General features: G+C 40.4%; 3 protein-coding genes across 3 annotated transcripts; 2 read left to right on the top strand and 1 right to left on the bottom strand.

Moving 5' to 3' along the window:
- Positions 1 to 4,821: 4,821 nt before the first annotated feature.
- LOC310987040 (DNA polymerase III subunit epsilon-like) lies at positions 4,822 to 7,751 on the top strand. The gene is made up of 3 exons (XM_083973186.1): positions 4,822 to 5,038; positions 5,207 to 5,258; positions 7,071 to 7,751. The coding sequence occupies exons 2-3, from the start codon at positions 5,207 to 5,209 to the stop codon at positions 7,607 to 7,609; spliced, it is 591 nt and encodes a 196-aa protein (XP_083829312.1). The 5' UTR covers positions 4,822 to 5,038; the 3' UTR covers positions 7,610 to 7,751.
- A 1,220-nt stretch (positions 7,752 to 8,971) lies between these two features.
- Positions 8,972 to 11,321, top strand: LOC310987293 (protein PML-like; the record flags this gene model as incomplete). The annotated part of the gene is made up of 2 exons (XM_083973483.1): positions 8,972 to 9,091; positions 10,645 to 11,321. The coding sequence occupies exons 1-2, from the start codon at positions 9,019 to 9,021 to the stop codon at positions 11,319 to 11,321; spliced, it is 750 nt and encodes a 249-aa protein (XP_083829609.1). The 5' UTR covers positions 8,972 to 9,018.
- A 767-nt stretch (positions 11,322 to 12,088) lies between these two features.
- mpi (mannose phosphate isomerase) lies at positions 12,089 to 24,029 on the bottom strand. Its single transcript, XM_083974470.1, has 8 exons — positions 23,992 to 24,029; positions 22,864 to 22,991; positions 20,333 to 20,533; positions 19,458 to 19,599; positions 19,090 to 19,269; positions 18,338 to 18,511; positions 16,279 to 16,487; positions 12,089 to 14,877 (listed from the first exon to the last, which is right to left on the bottom strand). Exons 1-8 carry the CDS (start codon positions 24,005 to 24,007, stop codon positions 14,659 to 14,661), a joined length of 1,269 nt encoding a protein of 422 aa, XP_083830596.1. The 5' UTR covers positions 24,008 to 24,029; the 3' UTR covers positions 12,089 to 14,658.
- Between the last annotated feature and the right edge of the window lie 125 nt (positions 24,030 to 24,154).

The raw sequence follows: 24,154 nt of genomic DNA, 5'->3' as shown, positions 1-24,154 counted from the left end.
GGTGGACACGCTGTCTGTAACCAGCGCCAAGCTAAGTCTGCTCATCACGTTTACACAGGACACACACAGCCCCGAGGCTGCCCGCTTCTCCATCACACTTTTACCCTACGTCAGTCTGAAGAGATATGTCACAGCTGTATGTTACATATTATTATTATTATTATAATTATTATTATTCTGTTACAGAGGAAAAACGTGTACATAGAAAGAAACTCCAGTGCTGCTCTTGGGTCATTCATTGTTGATTAGTCTCTATATAAGTGAAGTGTCCGGTTGCTCTTTTGTTGCTGTGCTGGTTTTGTTTCTTTCCTCGTTTTTTTTTTTTTTCTCTTTTTTTTTTTTTTTTTAATTTTTCCTATTTCACGTCGAACAGAGCCAGTTCTGGGTGTCCTCGAGTTACACTCCTAAGAAATAATAGAAGGAAAAGCTGTCAGCCCCGTGCTACGTGTCAGGTGTCAACGCGTAGCTACTCGACATGAGGTATCAAATGCCAGTCAGCCATAAGTGTGATTCCTATCAGCCTTTCCCTGCAGGCTTTCTTTCTGTTATTCCTTATGTTTGATTCAGAAACATCAGTGTTAATTTGTTAGGACTTGAATTTTTTAATATATATTATTGCTGTATTATAGGTGTTGTTATCGATATCAAAGATGTCATGTTTTGGTTGTCAATTGTTTGTTTTTTTTGTTAAGATGAGAGCCATTTTTCTTTCCCATGTGTGTGTGTGTGTGCGTGCATGTGCGTGAACTTAAAGAGTGAATAATTCCTGCCACTGTATCAGCTCCCGTTTGTGCATGTGTAGCCATCTCTACACACACACACACACTAGATTTTCCTCGTTAAATATTATTCTTATGAGGGTGGAAAATCTCTGCGACCATCACGTGACACTAAAAACTCAGACTTTAGGAAATATTTCATCATTCTGAGTCTCATTGCACCTGTGGGGAACTCTTTGCACTCACCAACTCACACGAACCGTCCATGTCGTCCTCTGAGCCATCCAAAAACAACTCCTTCTATTTCTGCTCCTCCTTCTTCTTCGTCGTCTTTTTCTTCTTCCTCTTCTTCTTCTCGTTTAACAGACAAAAAAAAACCTAGCTCTTCCATCCTCCTCTCCTCCGGCTCTGGCTGTGAAAAGTAGCATTTACTCTGCAAGCAAGTAGCACCTAACTCAGACCGTCCTTGTGTTTCTGCATAACCTTCCTCTCTCTGTCTCTGTCTCTGTCTCTGTCCATGCAGTAGCAGTGTATTATTCAGTTTCACGGGCCTCAATAGCTTAACAGCAATGATGTCTCTGTACTAAAGCTGCAATATCTCTCTCCTTGCTTGCTGCGTCCGTGATCAGATACTTTCAGGGCGACTTTTTGCTCTGATCTCACCAACACAATCAGTGTTAATCAACTTTTTTCCTTGAAGCTGGAAAGTCTCAGCGAAGACTGTGCTGATCTCAGTTTTACTGCAGGTGTGGAGACTCGGCAATGTGTCGTCTTTTTATAACATTAAGTGTCGACCTGTTGAGAAGAGAAAAAAAACAGTTTCAGAGGTGAACTGAAAAGGACAAAACTGATTCCAGGTCAAATATCTTTAAGCTGGTATTTGAAGGGATGGTATTTGTACATGTCCAATATGGCATTCTGCAAAACAACAAAAAAAAAAGTTTAAAAAAAAAGTGAATGTACCTGTCACTGGAAGGCATGCTCTGCTTTCTTTGGTTGTTTTTGTTCCTCTTTTATACACAGTGTATGTACTATTTATGATCATGCGTTTGGGGTGTACATTGGTTTAAAAGAATCTGTTATAAAAAGGTGTTATAAAAGGATATATTATCCTGTGTACGATTCATTATCAACTATTAATCATGGCAACATTTTAACGGGCCGGACTTGGTCTGTCATGTTTGTGCTACGAAGCAGAAAAAAGAAAAAAAAAAAGAAAGAAAAAAGTGTTGTGTCTCTCTGTCTGCGCCACTCTGGACACGGTTATGTATAAGGTGCAATTTGTGTTATATTTCTTTTTTAATGATACAAACATGTCTATGGTTGTAAGAAAAAAAGTGACTTTATGGGGGAAAATTCATCTGCTTATTAAAAAAGCAAAACTGCAGCCAAACAGAACTGACTGGTGATTTGTATTCGATGATGCCACAGGACTAATTTGATTTTCTTTGCATTATGAAATGTTTCTCCCTATTACTACAGAACAAACACATGAACTTCACGTGATTCACATGTGATTGTTTTGCACATGGGAATCATGTTATTTGCACATGGGAAACATGTGGTGGCCCAATTGTATGTGAATCACATGGGAATTCACATGCGGTTTACATAAAATTGGGCCGAACCACATGTTTCACATGTGCAAAACACACATGTGATTTTTTTTTACATGTGAAGTTCATGTGTTTTTCTGTAAGGATCACTACAACACATTCTGTGTATTGGCAGGGCCTAATTATACTGTAGGTGTCATAGCTACAGAGTACAGACAATATTGGTATTAACATCTGTTTACTTACCAGACATGAGTTCAGACACCCAGGTTAACTCTTGTCTCTAACACTAACCCATAGTATATTCCTCTAAAGTTAGCATGCTAACGAGCTAGCTTCAGACCATCTCTCTAATAATAGCCCTATAGCACCTCCAACCTGCCCTGAAGACACAGGGAGTGAAGTGACACACCACCACATCACATCAATACAAAGAAACAATGTTTGGCAACTGACTAATAAGACCTTTAAAATACTGAAACTCTTTCATTATAATTAGCAGTCTTCACCTTCTAGCTGTATCAAGATTTCTTCTTTGTAAATTTCCCATTGGCTGTTCTTTAGTGGAATAGCATGAAACAGTTGGTAGACCTGTGATCTGACTATGTGCCTGACTGTCAACATGATAGAAATAAAAGAAGGTCTACAGGGGAAACTGTGACCAGAACCACAGAGTTCCTATATACACCGATCAGCCATAACATCATGACCACCTCCAACAACCTGCTGCATTGTGTATCCTTACAGCTTTCTACCAGAAGCAGCATGAACTTGTTCAGCAGTCTGAGTGTTGTGTATCTGGTCTGTTGGATGGGAGCACACGGGTCAGCCTTCTCTCCCCACGTGTATCAATGAGCCTGTGGCCGCTTCACCACTGTTCCTTCCTTGGACCAGCTGTTGATAGATCCTGACCACTGCAGACCGGGAAACACATCAACTTTGAGGACAACATGTTCACCTGCTGCCTACTGTAATACAGTATATCCCTCCCACTAACAGGTGCCATGATGAAGTGTTATTCAGTGTTATTCAGTGTTATTCACGTCACCTCTCAGTGCTCATGTTAGGCCTGATTGGTCTATATGACAAGCACTTCTGATGCCGCATAATGGTCTCACTCATGCCAAAACCACTTGACTGTTGATAGAACCAGTAATTGTTTCCCAGGAGTGTATTAATTGATTTCCACAGCTCAGTACCTCCTAAAGTTAAAAACACTAAATCTAAATTTTATTATAGAAAGTCAGATTATGTTCTAAACCTCCATGAGGTCGTCCTAAATAACAGTATAAGTAAGTTTCTTATTCAAAATCACGGATATCAAAATGCTGCAGTAATACTATCATCATGGTTTTATTCATGTGATTAATAACTTTTAAATGTACGCTGTGAAAAAAGGCCTGTTATACAGTGGCCCTGAAGCTCAATACACAATAGTATACATAGTTTACATAGTTTTTGTTTTATCAGTATCAGATGTGAACAACACTGCAATTTAAATGGAACATTACATATTGGGAATTTGAACCCCCTTATACTGAATAATGTAACGTGTGACTTTAATGTGCTTTAATGTTCTAATGGTGTTTCTCATACTAGGCTATTTGATATAATTTCAAAATGACATCAGTCAGTGTATTCTAACATTTTACTGTTATTTCTCAGGTTACATGTTATGTTTTGTTATAAGACTATTTTCAACACATTAAACACTAAAGAAATGATATGATGAGTTTTTATCAGCACGTTTTGTATGCATTTGATTTCAGTGGGGCTTAATGCTGGCAACTTGGCATGTTGCTGTCTTTTACTCTGTTGCCTATGTTTTAATTTAATAGTTCTGTCTCATAACATCATTGGAGAGAGCCATTTGTGAAATACAGAAGTACATTTATAACAAATATACTTTTGACTTTTATCTGGGTATATTTAAGACAAGTTATTTTTACTTTAAGTAGCCTAAAAGTTATTTGGAGTAAAAGTGCTTTTAATTTTGTATTAATCTGCTGCCAAATGGATTATTTTCATATTTACTTTTCTTCTGAGTTTTATAATGACTAAAAATATGAGAAACTTTCTATACTTGCCGTCAACTGCACACCTTAGGACTTATTCATTATTAGAGCGATGAATTTAGAGGAGACCGCAACGTCTGAGTAACAGATGACGTTTGGCCGATTCATTTGTCTTTTGATTTGGAATGCATCCATATCGATTCAGATTCATGTAGGCTAGTTTTTGTATATTTTTTATTTATTATGGGTTTTTTTGTGTGTTATTTATTTATTTTTTAACTACATGTGTTTCTTTCTTTTTTTTCTTCTTTTTTTTAGGCACAAGTCTATTAGGAGTGCTGCGTTTCCAAAACAAAAGCCTGCTTCCGTCATCCACAGGCTCAGGAATGAACGCACGCGAACAGCGGAGAAGATTCCACCTTAACACAAACGTGTGTTTCATTTTTGGCACCTGCGACATGTGAAGAGACCAACAGGTCACCACAGCCGCGCCGAGCAGCGTCGATTCATCAGAAGAGAAAGAGAAGGAAAGCTAAAGAGACAGAGAAAGAAACAGAGAGAGAGAGAGAGAAGTCATCGAGTTTCTCTTCCACCAAAATGAAAGTAGAGTTCAGAAATGTTTGAGGCAGTGAATCACCTGTGGGCTCCTCCCGGATGAGTCTGTACATGACGATAAATCAGCTTATTACAGCTGATTCTCATGAAATCTGTCAGAGGACACAGCTGACACCACATCAACTGGACCAAGGTGAGTGCACTGTCCATCCACTGTACGGGAGTTGACTGTTAGTTTGTACTGAGTGATCAGATTTGTGAGACTTGACTGTTTGAGTTTGTGAGATTATATTACATTAAAAAAAAAATTAAAAAAAACTTAACCACTGATTTAAAATGTCTTCTTTCTGAAATCTCACAGATGTCTGACAACAAGATCATCGTTTTCTTTGACCTGGAGGCAACTGGATTAGGTAACTGCTCATCACCCCTCCCATCACTCATAACATTCACTTCACCTTAACCTCATAATAAGAGGACAAAATGCTAAAAAGTTGTATTTTTACACAAGTTTGGGTTTTGAAGTCCTTATATGGTCTTATTATTTTTTTTATTAAGACTGGACATCAGTTAAGGTAAGTGTAGTGATGGTAGAGTCTACAAGTACAAGTCATACTGTTTATATAGCCTACTGCCAGGCGGCTCAATCTGTAATCTGTAACGTACCTGTTTGTTATATTTTATATTAGCCAGAATGTATTATTATATATTGGATAAATGTAATAAAATAAAAAGTACAGTGTCACCTGTGGAGTCAAAACCGTAGTAGTATCTCAAAATAGTTCTTACTTACTTACATATATGTTCCATTGTGCAACGTGAAGAATAATTATTTCACCAATAGAGTCATAATTGTTTTTTGAGAGCTCCGGCTGTTATCAGGAGCACATCAGGTGGAGTCTGAGTGTGATAAGGTTGTCATGGGTGTGTTTCAGTTTCTGTTTTTATTGTCTTCTACGTCCGTCTGTTGTAGAGTTAATGATTCTGTTGAGAGTTTGTTTAGAAGCGTCACTGGCCCGGCATTACACAACAGAGGTTGTCTGTAGCCGACCACAAACCAACCAGAGATGTTCTTCCTGTGGCTGCCACAGGATACCTCGCTGCACGACAGATGGAAATGAAAGTGTGCAACATTGTGTTATTATACAGATAACATTCATATTGAATAGACTCTGGTGAGTTTGGCAAGGCAGAGTTGGCAACAGGTTTAAATCTGTAGTTTTATACAACAAATGGATCAAACTAAGACAGAATAGGCAGCTCTTGCAAATTATGATATATGTTTTTCTGGACACTTAAAAAAAACAAATGATTAACCAATAAATTAAGAAATGAGTGGAAAATAAGATAGCTGCTGCTCCGGTTGCCAAACATGTCAGTTACAATTACCCTTCCTGTCGTAGTCTGGTCTTAAGCAACAGTATGGCCGAAACTAGATGTGAGGACTGATTCCCCTGTTACTTCAGAGCGACGGGCTGGAGTCTGTGGTTTTGACTGTGTGTGGGTGTGTGCAGTGACTCACTATGACTGTCACACTTTTGGCACAACTTCATAACACAAAAATGCTTGTAAGTGTAGTTGGTATGAGAAATGAGAATACCTGCATAGAGTATCAGAGAGTCGCTCCACTCACCAAGGAGAAAAAGCTGCCAGTTGATCCATGGAGTGTGTAGCGAGGGGTAAACCTCAACAAACTGTCGGTTCCACAATTTAAATGTTAAAGGTGTTGTCCAGTTCTGGTGATTTATAGCCTAGTTTCCATCATCACTGCAATGTTCAGATTATGTTTGAAGAGATGTAGTTAATCAGCTGACCGAGCTGGTTGACTTCCTGTTACCACTAGCCTACCACAAGATCATGTTTTGTGATCATATGGTTTCTTGGCACTTCCCAAATGTTACTGGGCTAAAGATCAATTTTTGTAGACACCATTTTACAAAGAGTTGTAATATGTTTCTGTTTCCTCATTTCTAGCCCTTAGATTTATTAGCTGAGATAACCAGCTGTTGGCTACAGCTTAATATAGACTGACTGGTGTTCAACTCCTCATTTAACTCAGAGGAAGGAAAGATGTGTTTACCAACCTGTCAAATGCTGCTTTACTGTGTCATCTATCACAGTATAAACTGATCTCTGGGGCAGGAAACACTTGGAGCACAAAAAAAAAAGAAGATTGTTTGTAATTTCTGACATTTATCTGTTATTTTTCTGTTTTCTACTATCAGACACAACCGTGTGTGACATCATCCAGCTGTCAGCCATCTGTGGAGAGAGGACCTTTAACGTCTACATCCTCCCCCGGCGTGCCATGACAGAGAGCGCCAAGCAGGTCACAGGCTTCACCGTCAGCGAGGACCGCCTGCTGCTGCGCGGGGTTCCCGTGGAGACCACTCCTCTGGTCGAGGCTCTCTCCTCCTTCATGGACTTCCTTCGCTCCTTCCGCCGGCCTGTGCTGCTGGCGGCTCACGGTGCGAGGAGGTTCGATGCCCCCGTGCTCAGCAGAGTGATGAGGCAGTGCTCCCTGCGACAGGAGTTCCAGGCGGTGGTGCATGGGTTCGTGGATACCTTCCTACTGAGCAAGGAGCTCTTTCGTGGTCTGTCCAGCTACTCCCAGGTGAACATGGTCCGCCACTTCCTGGGACAGACCTACGACGCCCACAATGCTGCGGAGGACGCCAGGATGCTGCAGGAGCTGTACAACTCATGGGAGCCTAATTCATTTAAGGTCTCAAGGAGCACTTTACGTGCAAGCTCCTTTTACTAAAAAACCTCCATAAGCAAAATGTGATTGAAAATGAAATATGCTATTTAAAAATTAAGCTTTTTGTTCAGTTTTTTACAGATTTATGTAACATGAAATAAAAATAAGTTCCTTGTGTTTAGAGACAAATGATCTATGTTATATACCCAAACCTCACAGATATGTCCCCTTCATACTGTATTATGATTTAGTTTATTCGTTACTTTTGTGTTTTTTTTGTCTGCTGTACTGTAATATATCTAAGTGTCAAGTGTTGAACTCTCTCCAGTTAATTGTAGCACTGTTTTCACACAATAATGATTAAACTTCTCTTACATCCCTCTACACAGTATTTTTTGAGTGTAATATTTGCATGGATTTGCAGCAGTCATACAGGGGAAGAGAACTCCCCTCACAGACAGTAGCATCAGTAGACCAGCATGCATTGCATCTATAAGGCATGCTCCACAGGGAAAATTTGCATTGTTCCGACAGCACTTAAAAGAGGATAGTTAGGCCTATAAAGCTGAGTTGAAACGAAACGATTGACATCATCTATGTAGGTTTGCCAGTACTTATTTTACTAAACTTTGCCTGCTGCCACATGGTGAAAACAGAATATGCTGCAGGAAGAAGAATAAAAAATAAATTCCACTAAATATCAGCAAATGTTCTGCTGTTAGTTGGAAGAAGAGGTGAAAATGATCCATAGCAGACCTCATGACAAACTAAGGTTGTCAGGTCAGTAATCTGTTCTTAAAAGTGTCATGTGTGTGTGAACCTGTGCCTGTGTGATTAAAGATATGAGTGAAATTCATAAATCAGGAATAGAGTTCTGGGTATTATGATAGGTAAATGGGAGGTCAGCAGGGCATTCTTTAATCTTCTTCAGGTTGCAGTGTGAAAAAAATATAGATTTTCTAATGTGTGATTTTACTATCCTCATATTCACTGCCCAAAATTAAAAAGTAGCCTAATATTCAACATTCAACATTACCTGTCGCCTATTCAACAGTTTTACCTTCTGAAAAAAGAACCTTCAAAAAATCATCAAATTTAACAACAAGCTTTAACAGGGATTTAGGCTACGTGACTAAAGATGAAGTTATTTCATTATTAGTTTCGCTGAGAAATAACAACTTGTTCCTTCTACTGGTTATTTGTTGGCGGTGAAGTGCGCCTCCGCCTTCAACGATGCTTTTATTTCGAAAATCCTGGCTTTCCGGTTGGGCGGTCTCTCGCAGCCGTTTAAAAACACAGAGGGAAATGTTCTGCCGGGAGAAACACAAAGTGTGTGTGGATGCTGTGTCTCATTATGTAACTGAGTGTGAGCTGTCAGACACCTCAGTCTCACTCTGTGTCGGTTATTGGACCAAACGTCGTCGGTGTCTCAGTCCTGACACCTGGACAGACCGGAGGACAGCGGCGGCCTGATGCATCAGTCGGACGGAGCGGAGGAGAGCGGTCGGCCGCTGGTTTTCTTTGACCTGGAGACGACTGGACTGGGTAACGTGTTGTATTTAATGACAGATATATAACTAACGTTACATGTTAGCAGAGGTTCATGTCTTAGCATCAGAATCCACTGAGTTATACCAACCCTGCTTTGTAGCCTAGCTAGAGTATTAGCCTTGAATGAAGTTAGGCTACTGTTTGCTTTGTACTATTAGATATGCCGACAGCTATCAGCTAGCTAAAATACTGTTAGTGCTAAATATGTAATGATGCTTGTCTCATAGTATAAAGTGTATAAATCATGGTATAAATCCCCCCCAAAAAATCTGTGTACAGTCAGTGCACTCAGATTTTACTGTTTTGTTATGTTAACACACTGAGGCTGAGCAGCTGTCAGTCAGTGGTGCAGAGGGATGGAGCTGTGGAGAGATGTGTGGAAACACAGAGAGAGTGCCAGACACCAAGGCCAAACTACAAAGAGCAACAGATAATGACAGTTGACAGCTGAAATAGGGGAGAGGAGAGGAGAGGAGAGGAGAGGAGAGGGCTCCATGTAACCAGATGTGTCCCCCAGCAGTCTAAGCCTATAGCAGCATAAAATGGTTCAAAGCTACCTGGACCAGCCCTAACTAAAAGCTCTTGGAGGCAGTTTGTGCTGTCATACAGGAAGGTTAAGCCTAGACTTAAATGTAGTTAGAGTGTCTTCCTCTCTGACCCATGGAGAGAGCTGGTTCCACAGTAAAGGAGCCCGGTAACTGAAGGCTCTAACTCCCAGTCTGTCAGGACAGTAGGAAGGATGAGGTCTTTCAGATAAGATGGATAAGAAGACATCACTGTTTTCCCTGTAGACATCACTATTAGCTGTCGGCTAAATAAAATACTGTTAGTGTTAAAGATGTAGGCCTAATGATGTTCGTCTCCAGCGGGTTTCTAGTTTGTTTGTGGGGAACATCAGACCAGAGGTATAAATAACACTGAATCCAAAAAAAAATATGTACGGTGCACTTATGCTCAGATTTGATTGTGTTGTGCTGACACATGTTGAGGCGATCGCACTTCCAACTGACAACTGAGCAGCTGTCAATCAGTCTAATAAAACTTCCCAATGGTTTGCCTTTCACACTGCCCTGTTCATTTATGGAAGATAACGACAGACAAATATCAATCAGATGTTTTAAAGACATCTCGAGTTTACCCTGTTGTTGTGAAATAGAGGAAATTATTCAAAAACCAAGTAGAAACACAAATTACAAACTGCCCTAATAAAAGGATCTTAAAGGATCCATCAGCTATTATGTTTCATCACACTAATTGACAATAGATGTGAGATCATAATTTGGTTGCCATGAGTGATTTTTTAGGACCTCATCTCTCAGGTTCTGTTGCACTCTTGGAGGCAGTTTGTGTTTCGTTTAATGTGACAAAATATCTTAATTTGTCAGGTTTCATATTTTCAAACATATCTCCATCAACAGTTTCTTAATTGATTTTTCTGGTAATAAACTTTACTCTGTTTCTAGTTGTATTTGATCAGCCTTTATCTAACAACACCCTGCTGCCGCATGTGTCCTGAAAATCCTCCATAAGCTGTTTTCTGTCACCAGGTCAGAGCTGTGACATCGTGCAGCTGGCTGCGGTGAGCGGTAGTCACTCGCTCAACCTCTACGTCATCCCTCGCTGTCGGATGCAGCGAGGAGCGGCCAAAGTGACCGGCTTCAGAGTCCGCAGACAGAAGCTGTACCTGCACCGCCAGCTCGTCCTCACCAACTCCCTGCGAGAGGTCCTGGTCTCCTTCATCTCGTTCCTCCAAATGCTCGGACGCCCGCTTGTCGTCGGCCACAACATCCGTCGCTTCGACTGTCCCGTGCTGGCCAGAGCTCTGGATGAAATGGACCTCAGGGCGGCGTTCGACTCTGCGATCTCAGGCTGTGTGGACACTCTTCCCCTGGCCCGGGAGATGCTGAAGGACCGCGGCCTCCAGAGCTTTCGACAGGAGAATCTGGTGAAGGAGCTGTTGGGTGTGAACTACAAGGCCCATGATGCTTTGGAGGATGTGCGGGCACTGCAGGCTCTGTATGGCGTGCTTCAACCCACGCCAGAGCTGGAGTGCAGGCACATGTTTACTCTGGACACAATGGAGAGCAAACCAGATGTGACAGCTGCCAAACCAAAGGTGCCTTGTCAGATTCAAGGACAGCGCCCCCTCTGGGAGCACTTCAGACAGACAGTGAAGGTCACACAGACCGAGGCGGAGGACCACAGTGGAGGACATTTTACATAAACAGATGATGAGACTGACTGAGACTTGACCTGTTGTATAACTAATGAAACCCACTGCATCACTTTACGGCACAAAACTAGAAGGCAAAGTTGTCCAGTTGTTGACGGTGGAACAGCTGATGAGTTCACAGTAACCCTGAGAATGCTAATCTTCGTTAGTGAGGAAGAAAGGAAATGACAGTTCCAGTTATATTACGACTGTGAACATGCGTTCTTAACAAAAAGCAAAGTTCATGATGCTTGTTTTTTATGTGACTTATTGATGAAATGCTTGAATTTAATATATAGTTTGGCTACTGAAAAAATAAGTGTTCTTTTATTCTGTTTTGAAAAACTTGACAATTTTATTAGATCTGCTAATAAATGTATTTCTGGACTGTGTTGCAATTTTCTGCTGTTTGATAATATCAGTATGACTTTCTATATGATCTGGAGCTTGTGATTTACACTATTTTCTCCCTAACACATTTCAAACCAAAATCTTAGTGTTACATTTTAAATTGAGGTTTGCTCTTAAATTTGAAAACTATAGCCTCACAATCTAATCCTACTATTACCATGTGATACCTCCAATGCCAGGCAAGTTTACAGACCTAATAGGACTTACATATGGATATAAAATGAACAGTTTGAGGTTTTACAAGCCAACAACAGGATGACACATATCACGGCATAAAAATGGAGTTGAGACAATTTAGTAACAGAACAAGGCTTTATTATATCACTTTAACATACACATTCTCTGCAGTCCCATGCTACAGCATCATAGTCATACCATAGTCAAAAATGCTAAACTATGCCTTCACCAGACAAATATCCCCACAATGGTTTGAATAAAATGACAAAACTAAAACATTATGGCCTTCAGATTTGTGTGCATTTGAAGGGCATGGGTTAAAAGTGAAAACAATAATCAATAAAAACTAAATAATCTCTGTGCAAAGTCCAGGATTAAAACTAATAACATCAGTAACAAAAATTGTGTTAAATTAAAAGTCAACTTTTTGAAACTGTGACTACAGGACTACATAAAATCATTTGGAAAGGATGGCAAATGGATTGTTTGTCGACAGAAATAACTAAGCTCCACAGTTTCAGAGATCTGGAAGGATGGTTTTGAGGTAATGGTCCTTAAATCAAAGAGATGCAGTGATTTTTTACTACGAACGAACACCTTCTAATCTCGTCATACTCTTCCATTTGTTAAACGTTTTAGTAACAACAAACAGCTAAAGGTTTAGTGCATCTACAGTATACTACAAACATGCTCAGGGATCAACCCACATCACTAACATGAAGTAGGCAAAAGCTTTAGCGGGGTTGGCTCAGTACACTGTGCTCATTCATTCAGGTCAAACTATAAAGAGAAATCTTTAGTTGCTGGCAGGCTGATAGAGCATTCACTCTCAAATATTTGATTCAAGATAGCCTATAAAAATATTACAAGAAGAAAGTCCATGACTGATTGAATTCAGATCCACCCTGGTGTGAACTGGAATATTATGCAAAAGTTTGCACCATACTGAAATTATCGAGTTAACAATATTGCACCAACATGTTGGAAAGTGGTCGCCACAAAAAGATAGAAGATAAACCACCGGTTACACGGTTTCATAATAAACAGGTAAAACCTTATAATACAGTTAGTACAGGAGTCTTTTCTCTAAGTATGTCTCATATTGATGACGGATCAGTACAAACAGCAAGACATATAAAGTCAAACGTTTTTGGCTTCAAATACTTGGACATACAGACGTGTTTGTTCCTATAATAGTATAAAATCCTATGCAGCATTTCGTCGTACAAATGTACAATACATGGATGTGTTAACGGGCTTGGGTCTAATTTGTGAAAAGCAGCGATAGTGCATTTTTAGTCAGAGAGGAGAAAGTTTGAATCAATGTGCAATCCTGACTTCCATGTCGCCGTGCTCCATCATCTCGGCAGTGGTCCGTCTAGCTTGCTCCCGTTTCGTTTTTTTTTTTTAATCTCTATGATTGTTCACTACTGTGATGAGAAGTTTCCAGACCATAAACATGCGCTGGTTACAAACACAAGCAGTAATACTCAGCAGGGTCAACTTCACTCTGACTAATGTAACTTGTACCACTGTCACAGTCAGGACAGAAGCCCCTCTGCTGTATTACTACTCTAAAGAAAACATGCACAGGCATCTCAGAATTAAACTACTCTTAACCGTTGCTATACTAACAATGTTTTTTTTTGTTTTTGTGTTTTTTTTTTGCCCCAAAGGTTGATATTTGTTTGAGCTAAGGTTAATATGATGAAACAGGTAGTTGCACCAGTGACCCTGGGACATGCTCAGTCATCAACAAGGTGGTAATGTACTGCAGTCGTACAAAACAGTGAGTGTTGTACTGCACCAGTGTAAACAACATACCCCCCCACTCTGCTGTTTAAATGAGTCACTGTCAGTGAGTGTTGTGTAACTACTCTGAATAAAAAGTCAAACTGTCTGAAACAGTGAAAACAAACACACCAAAAGCATTACGTATCAGAAGTTCTAGAGATTTCAGTCATCAGTCAGCTGTTAGTCTTTCCTCTACTGACACGGACTTCAACTTTTATGTTTATATCGAGCAAAATGCTGTTCAGTGTTGCAGACATGCACAAGGTCGGCAGTTTATTAAGAACACCTAGCTGCAAATTAAACAGTCCAATACAACAGTCATGCAATAAATCCTACTTCATATACATTGTTGGTGTTGAGGGTTGGTGCTGTTGAGTGTGATGTTTCTATTATTCTCATTTATGTGAAGGAAGGTTTAAGAACAGAAACACAAAACAAATTATATTAACTAACAGTTCAACAGCATCACATACCCTTTACAGTATTAAAACAGTTTTAATAAAGCATTAAAAACCTTAATGAAGCAGGACTGTATAGATTGCATTTGTTTTTAGCTAAGTGTATCTAACAAACTGCCAACTCTGTAGACTGTACTGTTATTCTTAGTTTGCGCCCTATCCAGCACCTTAGAGGAATTTGGGATGTGTACATCCTCCATTTTTGTTGTGAAGGATGATGTTCTCACTAAAATTAAAATGCAGCTGCACTGGATCACAGCTGGATGTTTACTGTAAGATAAAGAAAACTGCTGCTGGTAAACAGGGTGGACACAGCAGTCCTCACACTGAGTTTGGGTAAGGGCTGGAGCAGCGGGCACAGAGGGGCACCAACACTCATACTACCCACTAAAAAAAGTGCACATCAGTCATCGGGCTCAATCCACAACTCGGTCTAGACCTTCCTGAGTCAAACCAGAGGAGAAACAAACAGGCAGTACGAGGTTTCACACACGGCCACGGACTCACGACTACAGGAGGCAGCAGGCTCGGAACATGTTCATCCCTGACGGGGAGGTGATGTGCAGGGAGACGCTCTCGTTGGCAGAGACAAACAGGACGGTGCCCCGCCTCAGTGTGACATCGGAGAGGGCGGCGGCGGAGGTCGCCGTGGCGTCGCCCTCGATGACCAGGAGGATGCTGGCGCTGTCGACCGGAGCCACGGTGTACTGCTTCACAGAGGCCGGGACCTGGAGGAGGAGCAGGACAGAACAAGGTCAGCAGGTTTTCATTTGAAACTTAAAGGGATATTTCAATCGATCTAAAAACAGCTTGCACCTACAATTAAAGGTAATGAACCTACTCCAAAAACTATAGAGGTTATGGCAATGGACGAATTTGCCAAAATGTTGAAGTATCCCTTTAAAGAGGAATCAAGCAGGATTTTTCCCATGGCTATTCTACATTTTTACCTTAATTAAAAAGCTCCAGAGTAATTGTGATAGTTAACCAACTGACTTGTTACTTGTTACAGTGAGAATGAGGCTCTCTGCCTTCCACCTGCCGTCTCATGGCTGAAAACCAACCTTGTAACATCAGTGTAGTTACAGTACCTGGCCACCGCCCCAGTGTCCCAGCTCTCATCTCTGGGCACCGTGACACAAACGCGCTCCGTAACCCGTAATCTTTTGTTTATGACAGATAAAACTACACAAATACACACGTCCTAACGTGGTATGTGTTATATAACATTATCCACCGCTCCATGGATTGATTTTTCGCTGGATTCGTTAAAGAAGCACATGGCCCGAGTAGGGGTTAGCAAAACAGAGGAAAAGCAACCAGACATGCATAGCTTCCATACAGTGAGGTTACTGTGGATAATGGGATTTCAGTGGGATATTGGCTGTCTGAAATTCTTTGTTTTGAAACACCTGGGTATGTTGGTCTCAGAACAGAAACAGAAACTCCCCTGACATGATGCCACATGCCACTGCAGGAGAACCAGGTGAAACAATTAATAACATCATAATGTTTGCTGAATTGATCCCCAGGTATTTAGTGGGCTAACTCGGGATTGCTTCCTTGGGTTGTCCCTACAATTACACTTCAAAGTGTGTGTTGTGAAAACGTCTTTCAGTTGAACACAGATGAAAAAAATGATTCATGGTTGAATATAATTTAGCTGTTCTACTTAAAATACACCACACCCATTGTAGATGTTATCCGTAACATCTGTGTTTTCCAGCTGTGATTAGTCAGAGTCTTCTGCTGTGAACACTGTTGACTTGTCTGCAGGTTGCACCGTCAGCATGAGTCATTTGTCAGACACATAATAATATCAACCTAAATATTCACCGTATCATAAGTGATGAGGTTATTTACTGAACAAAGTCTGTAATATGAACAATTGTATGTCTTTGAAGACAGATAGGGACTAATAGAAAGAGCAACACGTGTTTTTTTATTACAAAGAGTAAATGTGAGATATATTATAGTTAGGCCAAATATAATAATTTTACTTTTTTTTTTCTTTCAAACCTGAGTTTCACTTCATTCAACACTTTGCAGTGGTGTGTGGTAAATTGGTGACTCTTCAAATGCATCAATCAAAGTTATAAATAATGATGTAGTTAACTCAAGTCTCCTACCTGTATCCTCATGACAGTGAAGTCTGGCACCGGGGGGTCGTACAAAGACACACAGGGGTCTGAAGCATCCTGGACACAGGGGAAGAGTTTGGAGCTGGTGGGGGCGGGGCTGTAGCTCAGCATCTCACACAGTGTGTTGACGTCGATGTACTTGGGTGTGAGGCCGGCCCTCACCGTGTTGTCTGAGCAGGCCATGCACTCGATACAGTCTGGACGAACAAACAGAGAAGGAAATCTAGTTTGAAATAAGCAGAGAGGAGTCCAGTCTCCTTCAAAGGGAAAAATCAATTCTCAGGTTCTCTTACAGTGTTAGACACAATCAGCCAGCGGTGTTAAATGCCTTCCAGAAGCTATTTCTTCTCCTCCAGTTGCCTTCCCTGCTACTTTTAAAGTCTTGACTGACTTCCCAGAATGCCTTTCACACTGTGTACTGTATGAACTTACACTGAACTGCAGCTGTAGCAAAGCAGGGCGAAGACTGCCAATTTTCCACAGATAAAGATGAACTGAACACATCAACATCATCCTATAGCTGCGCTGCAGTCTGCTCTGCTGAGGCAGCTGTTTGTCAAGACACTGACATATTTCTCAGCCGTGCAGAGTGCTGACTTCAGAGAAACACACCGAAGATGAGTTTCTAAAACCACTGACACCAAAACACAGTGTTTCACTTTATGGTGTCGGAAAAAGTCGTTTTCATGATTTGGAAATGTGTGATGTGACTGGATGTCACTGCTTTGTTATTTAATCACAAGAACTGAAAGACTTTGGGTTGCTGAGGGATAACACTGAGGATATTCTGTTGTTTTTTACTGATAAAATCCTGTAATGTCCACAATCAGCAACAAACTGATCCCATTACAAGTATTGTCTTTGTACTGAAAATACCAATATCTATTTATTATTTTTGTATCAAGGGGCTCCACTAGAACAAATTAAGACCGTTAAGGTAACATGCATCTTTATTTTGATTCAACCTCTCACACACTAACGTCTCTCCATCCTGGACAACACCCACCATCCTCTACAAAACACATTCACCATGCAGGCAGAGGAGTGTGTTCAGTCACAGGCTTCTGTCCCTGTTCTGCTGCACAGACAGACTGAGACTAAAGAACTCTCTCGTCCCCCTGGACTGCACCACACGGCCCAGTTACAGCATGGGAAACAATATTAACACATAACTTCCTGCTCAGCTGTATTTGCACCGCTTTCTTCCATTGGCATAGTTTACATAATACATGATGCATATTTGTATTAAAACAGGTGTTTTTCTATTTCAGTTGTCTTTCTATTGTCTCTATAATTCTATTTTAGTATTTTATACATAATACAGTATATGTACACTATATAGTGTATATTTTACATTTTTGTTTTCTCTGTGTTGTATTGCTTTATGTCCTTATATTATACTGTATGCATATCTGTTCTGCTACTGGATACTGAAAAACCTAAGTCTAAGGTTTCAGTAAATACACAGATAAAGATAAGATATACTTCATTCATCCCAGGCTGGGACATTTTTGTGCTAAAGCAACAGGTATTCACATTAGTATGAATAGAAAAATAGGAAGAATGCAATGGAAACAATTCGAATAAAAATATCCCTAAATAAATAAATAATGGTGCAATGATGCAAGAACTGTGCCAATGGATTATAGTGGTGCGTGTGAGAGAGTATAGTGGAGTATAGTTGTGCATGAGAGAGAGTATATATATATACTGTATAGTGGTGTATAGTGGTGCTTGTGAGAGTTACCGATGAGGTGTTATTACTAGAGTCCATTGTGTTCTCTGTTGGACAAAGGTGAACCATTATAAAGTCTTATTGCATGTGGCATCTAAATGGAGCACTAAATATGAATCAATCCATGTGATGTTAAACATAGACAGCAGCCTGCTTCACTCTGTAATACTCCACCTGCTGCTTCCCTGTCATGCACAAGCACTGCAGCAGAGTCGGTACTGTAGTGATTCAGGTACATTCCAACATTCTAAATCAGGAGATCAAATCTAGTGTGCTACATCCTGTGAATGTCGACAAAAACCAGACACTGACCTCCATAAAGGTAGGCGTGAGGCTCGTTGGCTCCCAGGAACATGGCCTGGCCTGGATCCAGGATCATATTGTTGAGGAAGTAGATGGAGAAGCAGCCGATGTCTCCAGGATACTGGGAGTGGAGGCGGAGCAGCAGGTCACCGTTGCTGCTTGATGTGTCCTTCCCTGCTGCACCTGCACAGGTCAAACATCAGCCAGGGCTCATCAGTCAAGTCAATAGCTCTATGCTTTTTGTGTTGATCTGACCTTGGTGCCTCCTAATGGTATCACAGAGTGACAGTGCCAGACAGAATAATACTCACTGTCAATGCTTTGACTTTTTTTTTTCCACCTTTGAAGTGTGGGTTTTAGGACAGAAGTGCTGTATATAATGTGTGTTGTAGATCATAAAGCCCTTTAGGCCAGTTTGTGTTTTTGGGCTACATATATTAAAATTACAAGGTTAGAGATGCTCACACTATCTGTTTTTTTGTTTTTTTAAACATCCTCTCTGAAACAGACATTTTTCTGTATGATTCTTGTCTTTCACATTGTGTGTTTGGCATTTTGAGCTGGTGTGTCACTTCCTAACACACCAGATGGTTGACTATGATCAAACAAAAAAGACTGTTGCTACATGGTGAGTAATCAAATATTGCAATGTAACACAAACTCACAGCACATTTGTCACACAAGCCACAGAGCTATTTTAAATTAGCTCTATAGAGTGCCTATTGACAAAATGCAGATCATCTTATTTCCTGTATCCTCACCCTCCTCAGTGACTCTCTTCACCAACATGTTGAGCTGGTCTACGAACACCTTCTTCTCACAGTTCATCATCCTAGTGAAACACTTCTTCAGCGCCTGGCTGGTCAGAACTGCATCTCCCATGCTGCTCCTCAGCTCCTCTGCTGCCTCGCTGCCCAACAAAGCACGGAACTCTGGGACACCTAATGGATGTAGGAAGTATAAATGTATCTTTTGTTAAAAGTACATATTTATCATGTACATAACCTCAAATCCCATCTATTCAGTATAATGTACTGTATATTCACTACGTCATCTTTTTTTCCTCTGTTTCTACAGTTGCTGTCAAAACCAAAACCCTCTAACGAGCCTGTGGGACTCTGGGACTCACATTTAAGGAATCCCAGGATCTCCTCCACTGGTCTGAAGCCACAGAGGCCCTGGAAGCGGGTTAGAGCAATGGCCATCTCCGGCTTGTGGTTGTTGTCTGGATAGTGCTCCGGAAACTGAGCATGGAGACGAGCGGCCAACTCCTAAGCAGACCATAATGACAGAAAGGCTGATGGTTATCCTGTCCAAACATACCGAGGCATGCAGTACGCTCCAGATATTAGCAGGCTAGAGACAATTCAAATGTTGCTGAATTGAATATTTTCAACCATTTATGTTGGTTTCTGCACAGCACTCGCAGCATTCACTGGTCCTGTTCCAAAGAAACATTTCAGAATAAAACCACATAAGAGTTTTAACATTGAAAAGAACCACTGGCAGATTTTGGGGATTTTAGACTTTTCCCCCTCTTTTATCATCTTTTCTTATTTATATTCAGTTGTCAGATTCAAGATTCACTGCCTTTCTTAAAAAGTATTAAATGCAATGCAGTGGAATAAAAAGTATGACAGGTTTTATGCCATGTATTATTCTTTCATTACACACAACACAACTGACAACAACAGACACAAGCCTGTTTGTCATCTACTCTGTGAATAGACTTGGTTGTATAAAATCAACACATTTCCCATTAAAGGTTTGGGGAACAATCAGACACATTTCAATAAGAATGTCGAAAGGAAAGGAAATGTATTACTTTTCTAAACCTATATTGATAGGATTCAGATGACACTGTTTCTGTTTTACAGCTGTTCTATTTCAGCTCCACCCAAAAGTAGAAAATAATACATCATTGAATGTATCTAAAGAAACCTGGTAAACAATTTCCCAGTTACAGAATTTGAACACTGTGTGGGTGTGTGTTTGTGAACTCACCCTGTTGGGGTGGGCCTGTATAGACAGAGCTGTGTTGACAGAGAGGACTTTGAAGAGAAAGGGCAGCTGGCCCTGGAAGGTGTCTTTAACCTTGGAGCCCAGGCAGCCAGGGAAGTGGGCGATCCACTGGCCCAGCGTGGTCTGTGCGATTCTGTTGTCTTTAATCTGGGCATCGCCTTTTGGGTGGGCACCCATCCACAACTGGAACAGACAACATGACTTTACTTTGAAAAAACATCTCTCAAATGGATACATATACAGTAGACGTTATGGAGTTATTATTAAAAAATGAATATTATTCAGTAAGGAATATTAACTACTAAGTAATAAATATAGATATAGATGATCAATTCAAAATATAGAATATCTATCTTAAAATAATGGATATTAAATATGAAGATATAGAATGAAATTATAAAATAGAACGATGCAGAATGTATGAATTGCTGGTAATATTTTGAAGCATTGTCGTGTCTTATCTTTATTTCTATTTTTATTATACAAATATATATTCATTTTTTTGTTTGTCTTTTGTTTCCCTATTCTCAATGCTACCTCTTTAAGTTTGCTTTTGATTTTCAGTTGTGATGTACTGTACATTATATGTCAGACCCCAGGAAGAGTATAAATGGGGAACCAAATAAACAATTAAACGTTCAGGTGGACAGATGACATTCATTCATCAGTTCCACAAAAGCCGTCACAGTGAGTGAAGGCAGAGGCAGACTAAAGATTACCGAATTGTGTTTCCCCTTCCTCTAGAAGAATCATTATAATTTTATCAATATCGACCAAATACTGTCCCGTTTTCCTCCCCCTGCTACACCTAAAGGTGGTCCCTGTCACCAGGCTGTCTAAAATAAAGGCCTGGTGTCATACATTTACTCAATTTATCTAATGCTTAATCCAAAGTGATTTATACTCATGGAAATCCCACCCATGGCACACACAGTGTAAATCACTCTGGATAAGAGGGTTACTCTAATTCCTTAAATGTAAATGAAGGGTACAGTCGTTGAAGGACATACAGTTGTTGGTGGACAAACAGTCTACTGATGTGATGTCACACTTTCTAACACAGGACGATTTCCCTAACCTGCTGTGTCCTGGATCAGTTCAGTTGTACCACTTATGGTGTGTGGCATTCCCAACACTGTATGTTCAATTTGTCTCCACTGTATATTGTATTAAATCATTACTTTCTGGAAAAAATGTGATATAGTGTGTAATTATGCATAAAATGCCATTTAAAGGGATATTTCAACATTTTGGCAAATTCGCCCATTGCCATAATCCCTATAGTCATAGCAGTAGGTTCATTAACCTTTAATTGTCGGTGCAAGCTGTTTTTAATCGGCGGGGCAGAGACACAAGCTGCTAAGCTAACGCTACCGAGGCATATGGTACTTCCGGGGTTCCCCCATCAAACTCATCAAATACACAATTCACCACGCTATGAAATAATAACATATATATGTAACATTACAAAACACAATGCAAATCGGAACTACTTGCGCTTTTGAAGTCACTCTGCCGAGCATCTGTGTTTGGGATGTATATCGGTTATGCAGTTGCCTCGAAAACAACTCAGTCTCGTAACATTCCATTATTATTTCATAGCGTGGTAAATATCCATTAGAGCGTTTTAGAGTTGTTGGATTGTGTATTTGATGAGTTTGATGAGGGAAACCCATACCATTAGCCTCCGTAATGTTAGCTGAGCAGCTTGTATCTCTGCCCCACCGATCGAAAAACAGCTTGCACCGACAATTAAAGGTAATGAATTTACTGCTATGACTATAGGGATTATGGCAATGGGCGAATTTGCCAAAATGTTCAAATATTCCTTTAACCTTATGATCACTCCTAGTTTATATTAGTTTTGTCAACAAATGCAAGGACAAATACATCACAATTATTTCTCACCAAACATTTATGGTAACAATAGGACACAAACCTAAATGTCGGGTTGCTAAACAATATGTTACATAATGTACCTCAGGCATCCACACCACCTCCTCTAGATAGCCAAGAAAGCAATGATAACCAACCATGGCATGTGACATGAATGTGGCTTGTGTGGTATGTGAAAATGTCACCACTGCCATAACCTTCATGACAAACCCTGCAGAGCTGCTGGAGCTAAATAAAGAAGGACTTATGAAAGGCATGAGGAGAACAGGCCTCTCTGCCAAGATACTAAAGGAAGAGCAGCACATTTAAAACCCTGAGAATTACATTGCTGATCTGATTCTGTTTCAGAAGTAAAGATGCTTCTTTGTACTGAGGTCAAGTGAAAACAGTGGGGAAATTTTCTAAATCTTGATATCTCAGGAATCGGTAAGAAAATCAATTTCCCAATCGTTCCAGTGTTAAAAAGAAACGTGATAAATTGACTCAGTGCTAGACATTCAATAAAGAAAAACTACTGATAGTGCTATCGCAAATAATATTGGTCCAACTTTGACAAAACTTGTGGAATATTAGTCCAGTACTTTCCAGTCTGGTGAAAACACCAGAAAAAACCTTACCTCTGCATAGGGTTTCCCATCCTGTATGACCGCCAGGGGGTCTCCACCAATCACCAGTTTGGCCACTTCACTGTCCAGACCAGTTTTTCCCCATGCATAATTTTGCACAGCACAGGTCAGGGGAAACACTGAGCAGGGAAAATAATTAGAGTGGAAATGATCAGTTGATTGGTAAACACATAGCCAACTACTTTAATGATAGCTGCTGGTTGCAGCTCCTCAAATTGTATAAATCTGACACCTTTTCTTGTCATGTGTAATTTGAGACTGTATACATTTACTTTTAAAGACAAATTTAGTAATAAAGGAAATAATCTGCAAATTATTTTACCATGAAAATAATCAATTGGTCCTAATACAGCATATTTCGGTTCAGTTCAGTGTCTGGGGATGTGAGTCTATCACTGTTTATCTATCTATTAATATCCATCTGTTATAACAAACTAATAAGAGACAGGAAAATCTGAAAACATCATTTCTAAACTACGCTCTCCTCTCCACAGTTTGGTTTGTAATAAACTGGCTTCAGCGAACAAACCATTTCGCAGCAGCTTTAGTATTCAGTAGCGTGCAAAACCTTTTTTTTTTTTTTTTAACACGAGCACACAATCGACACAGCCTGTCTAAATGTAGCCTACGTCAGTATTAAACAGTCAAACGGGGTGCTTGGATTCAGCCGGGGATGCATTACTTTATATGGCTGAACACCGGCCAGCTGGCGATGCAACGTTCACTGACAGAAACACACACAGTAGCAGGTTCACATTCATTGGCCAGGGAGCACTATAGTTTACACATAGACATATAGCTACGTATATATGTCGATGAGTTTAAATACAGATATACAGACAAAAGCGCGTACCACTGTAGCTATTTAACATGTAGTCATCTCATAACAATAACAGCGCTGCTTTAAACAGTAGCTGCTTTCAATGGACAAACAAAACGCCGGCTGAAACAATGATGTGGATGCTCGCTGACCACGAGCTATTTGTCCAGGCTAACTACACGAGAAAGCCTCCTTTGGTATCGTGTAATGTAAATAAGGCTTTGCAGCACTAGCTAACTAAACGTATATCGATGAAACAGATGATTTAACAGAGTTAGGAAGGCGAAAATCTCACTCACCTCTCACTTCCTCCATGACTGCAACGTCGGCTGTCAGACCGTGGGTGACGTCACGGCTCACCAGGCGAACGTGCAGGCTTCGGCTTCTTCCTCCTCCTCTTCCTCCTCCTCCTCCTCCTCCTCCTCCTCCTCTTCTTCTCCTTTTTTTTTTTTTTTTTTAATG

This window comes from Trachurus trachurus, assembly GCF_905171665.1.
Source record: "Trachurus trachurus genome assembly, chromosome: 6".
Lineage (NCBI taxonomy): Eukaryota > Metazoa > Chordata > Actinopteri > Carangiformes > Carangidae > Trachurus > Trachurus trachurus.
The sequence above is the reverse complement of the archived record's forward strand: the minus strand, read 5'-3'. Positions and strand labels throughout refer to the sequence as shown.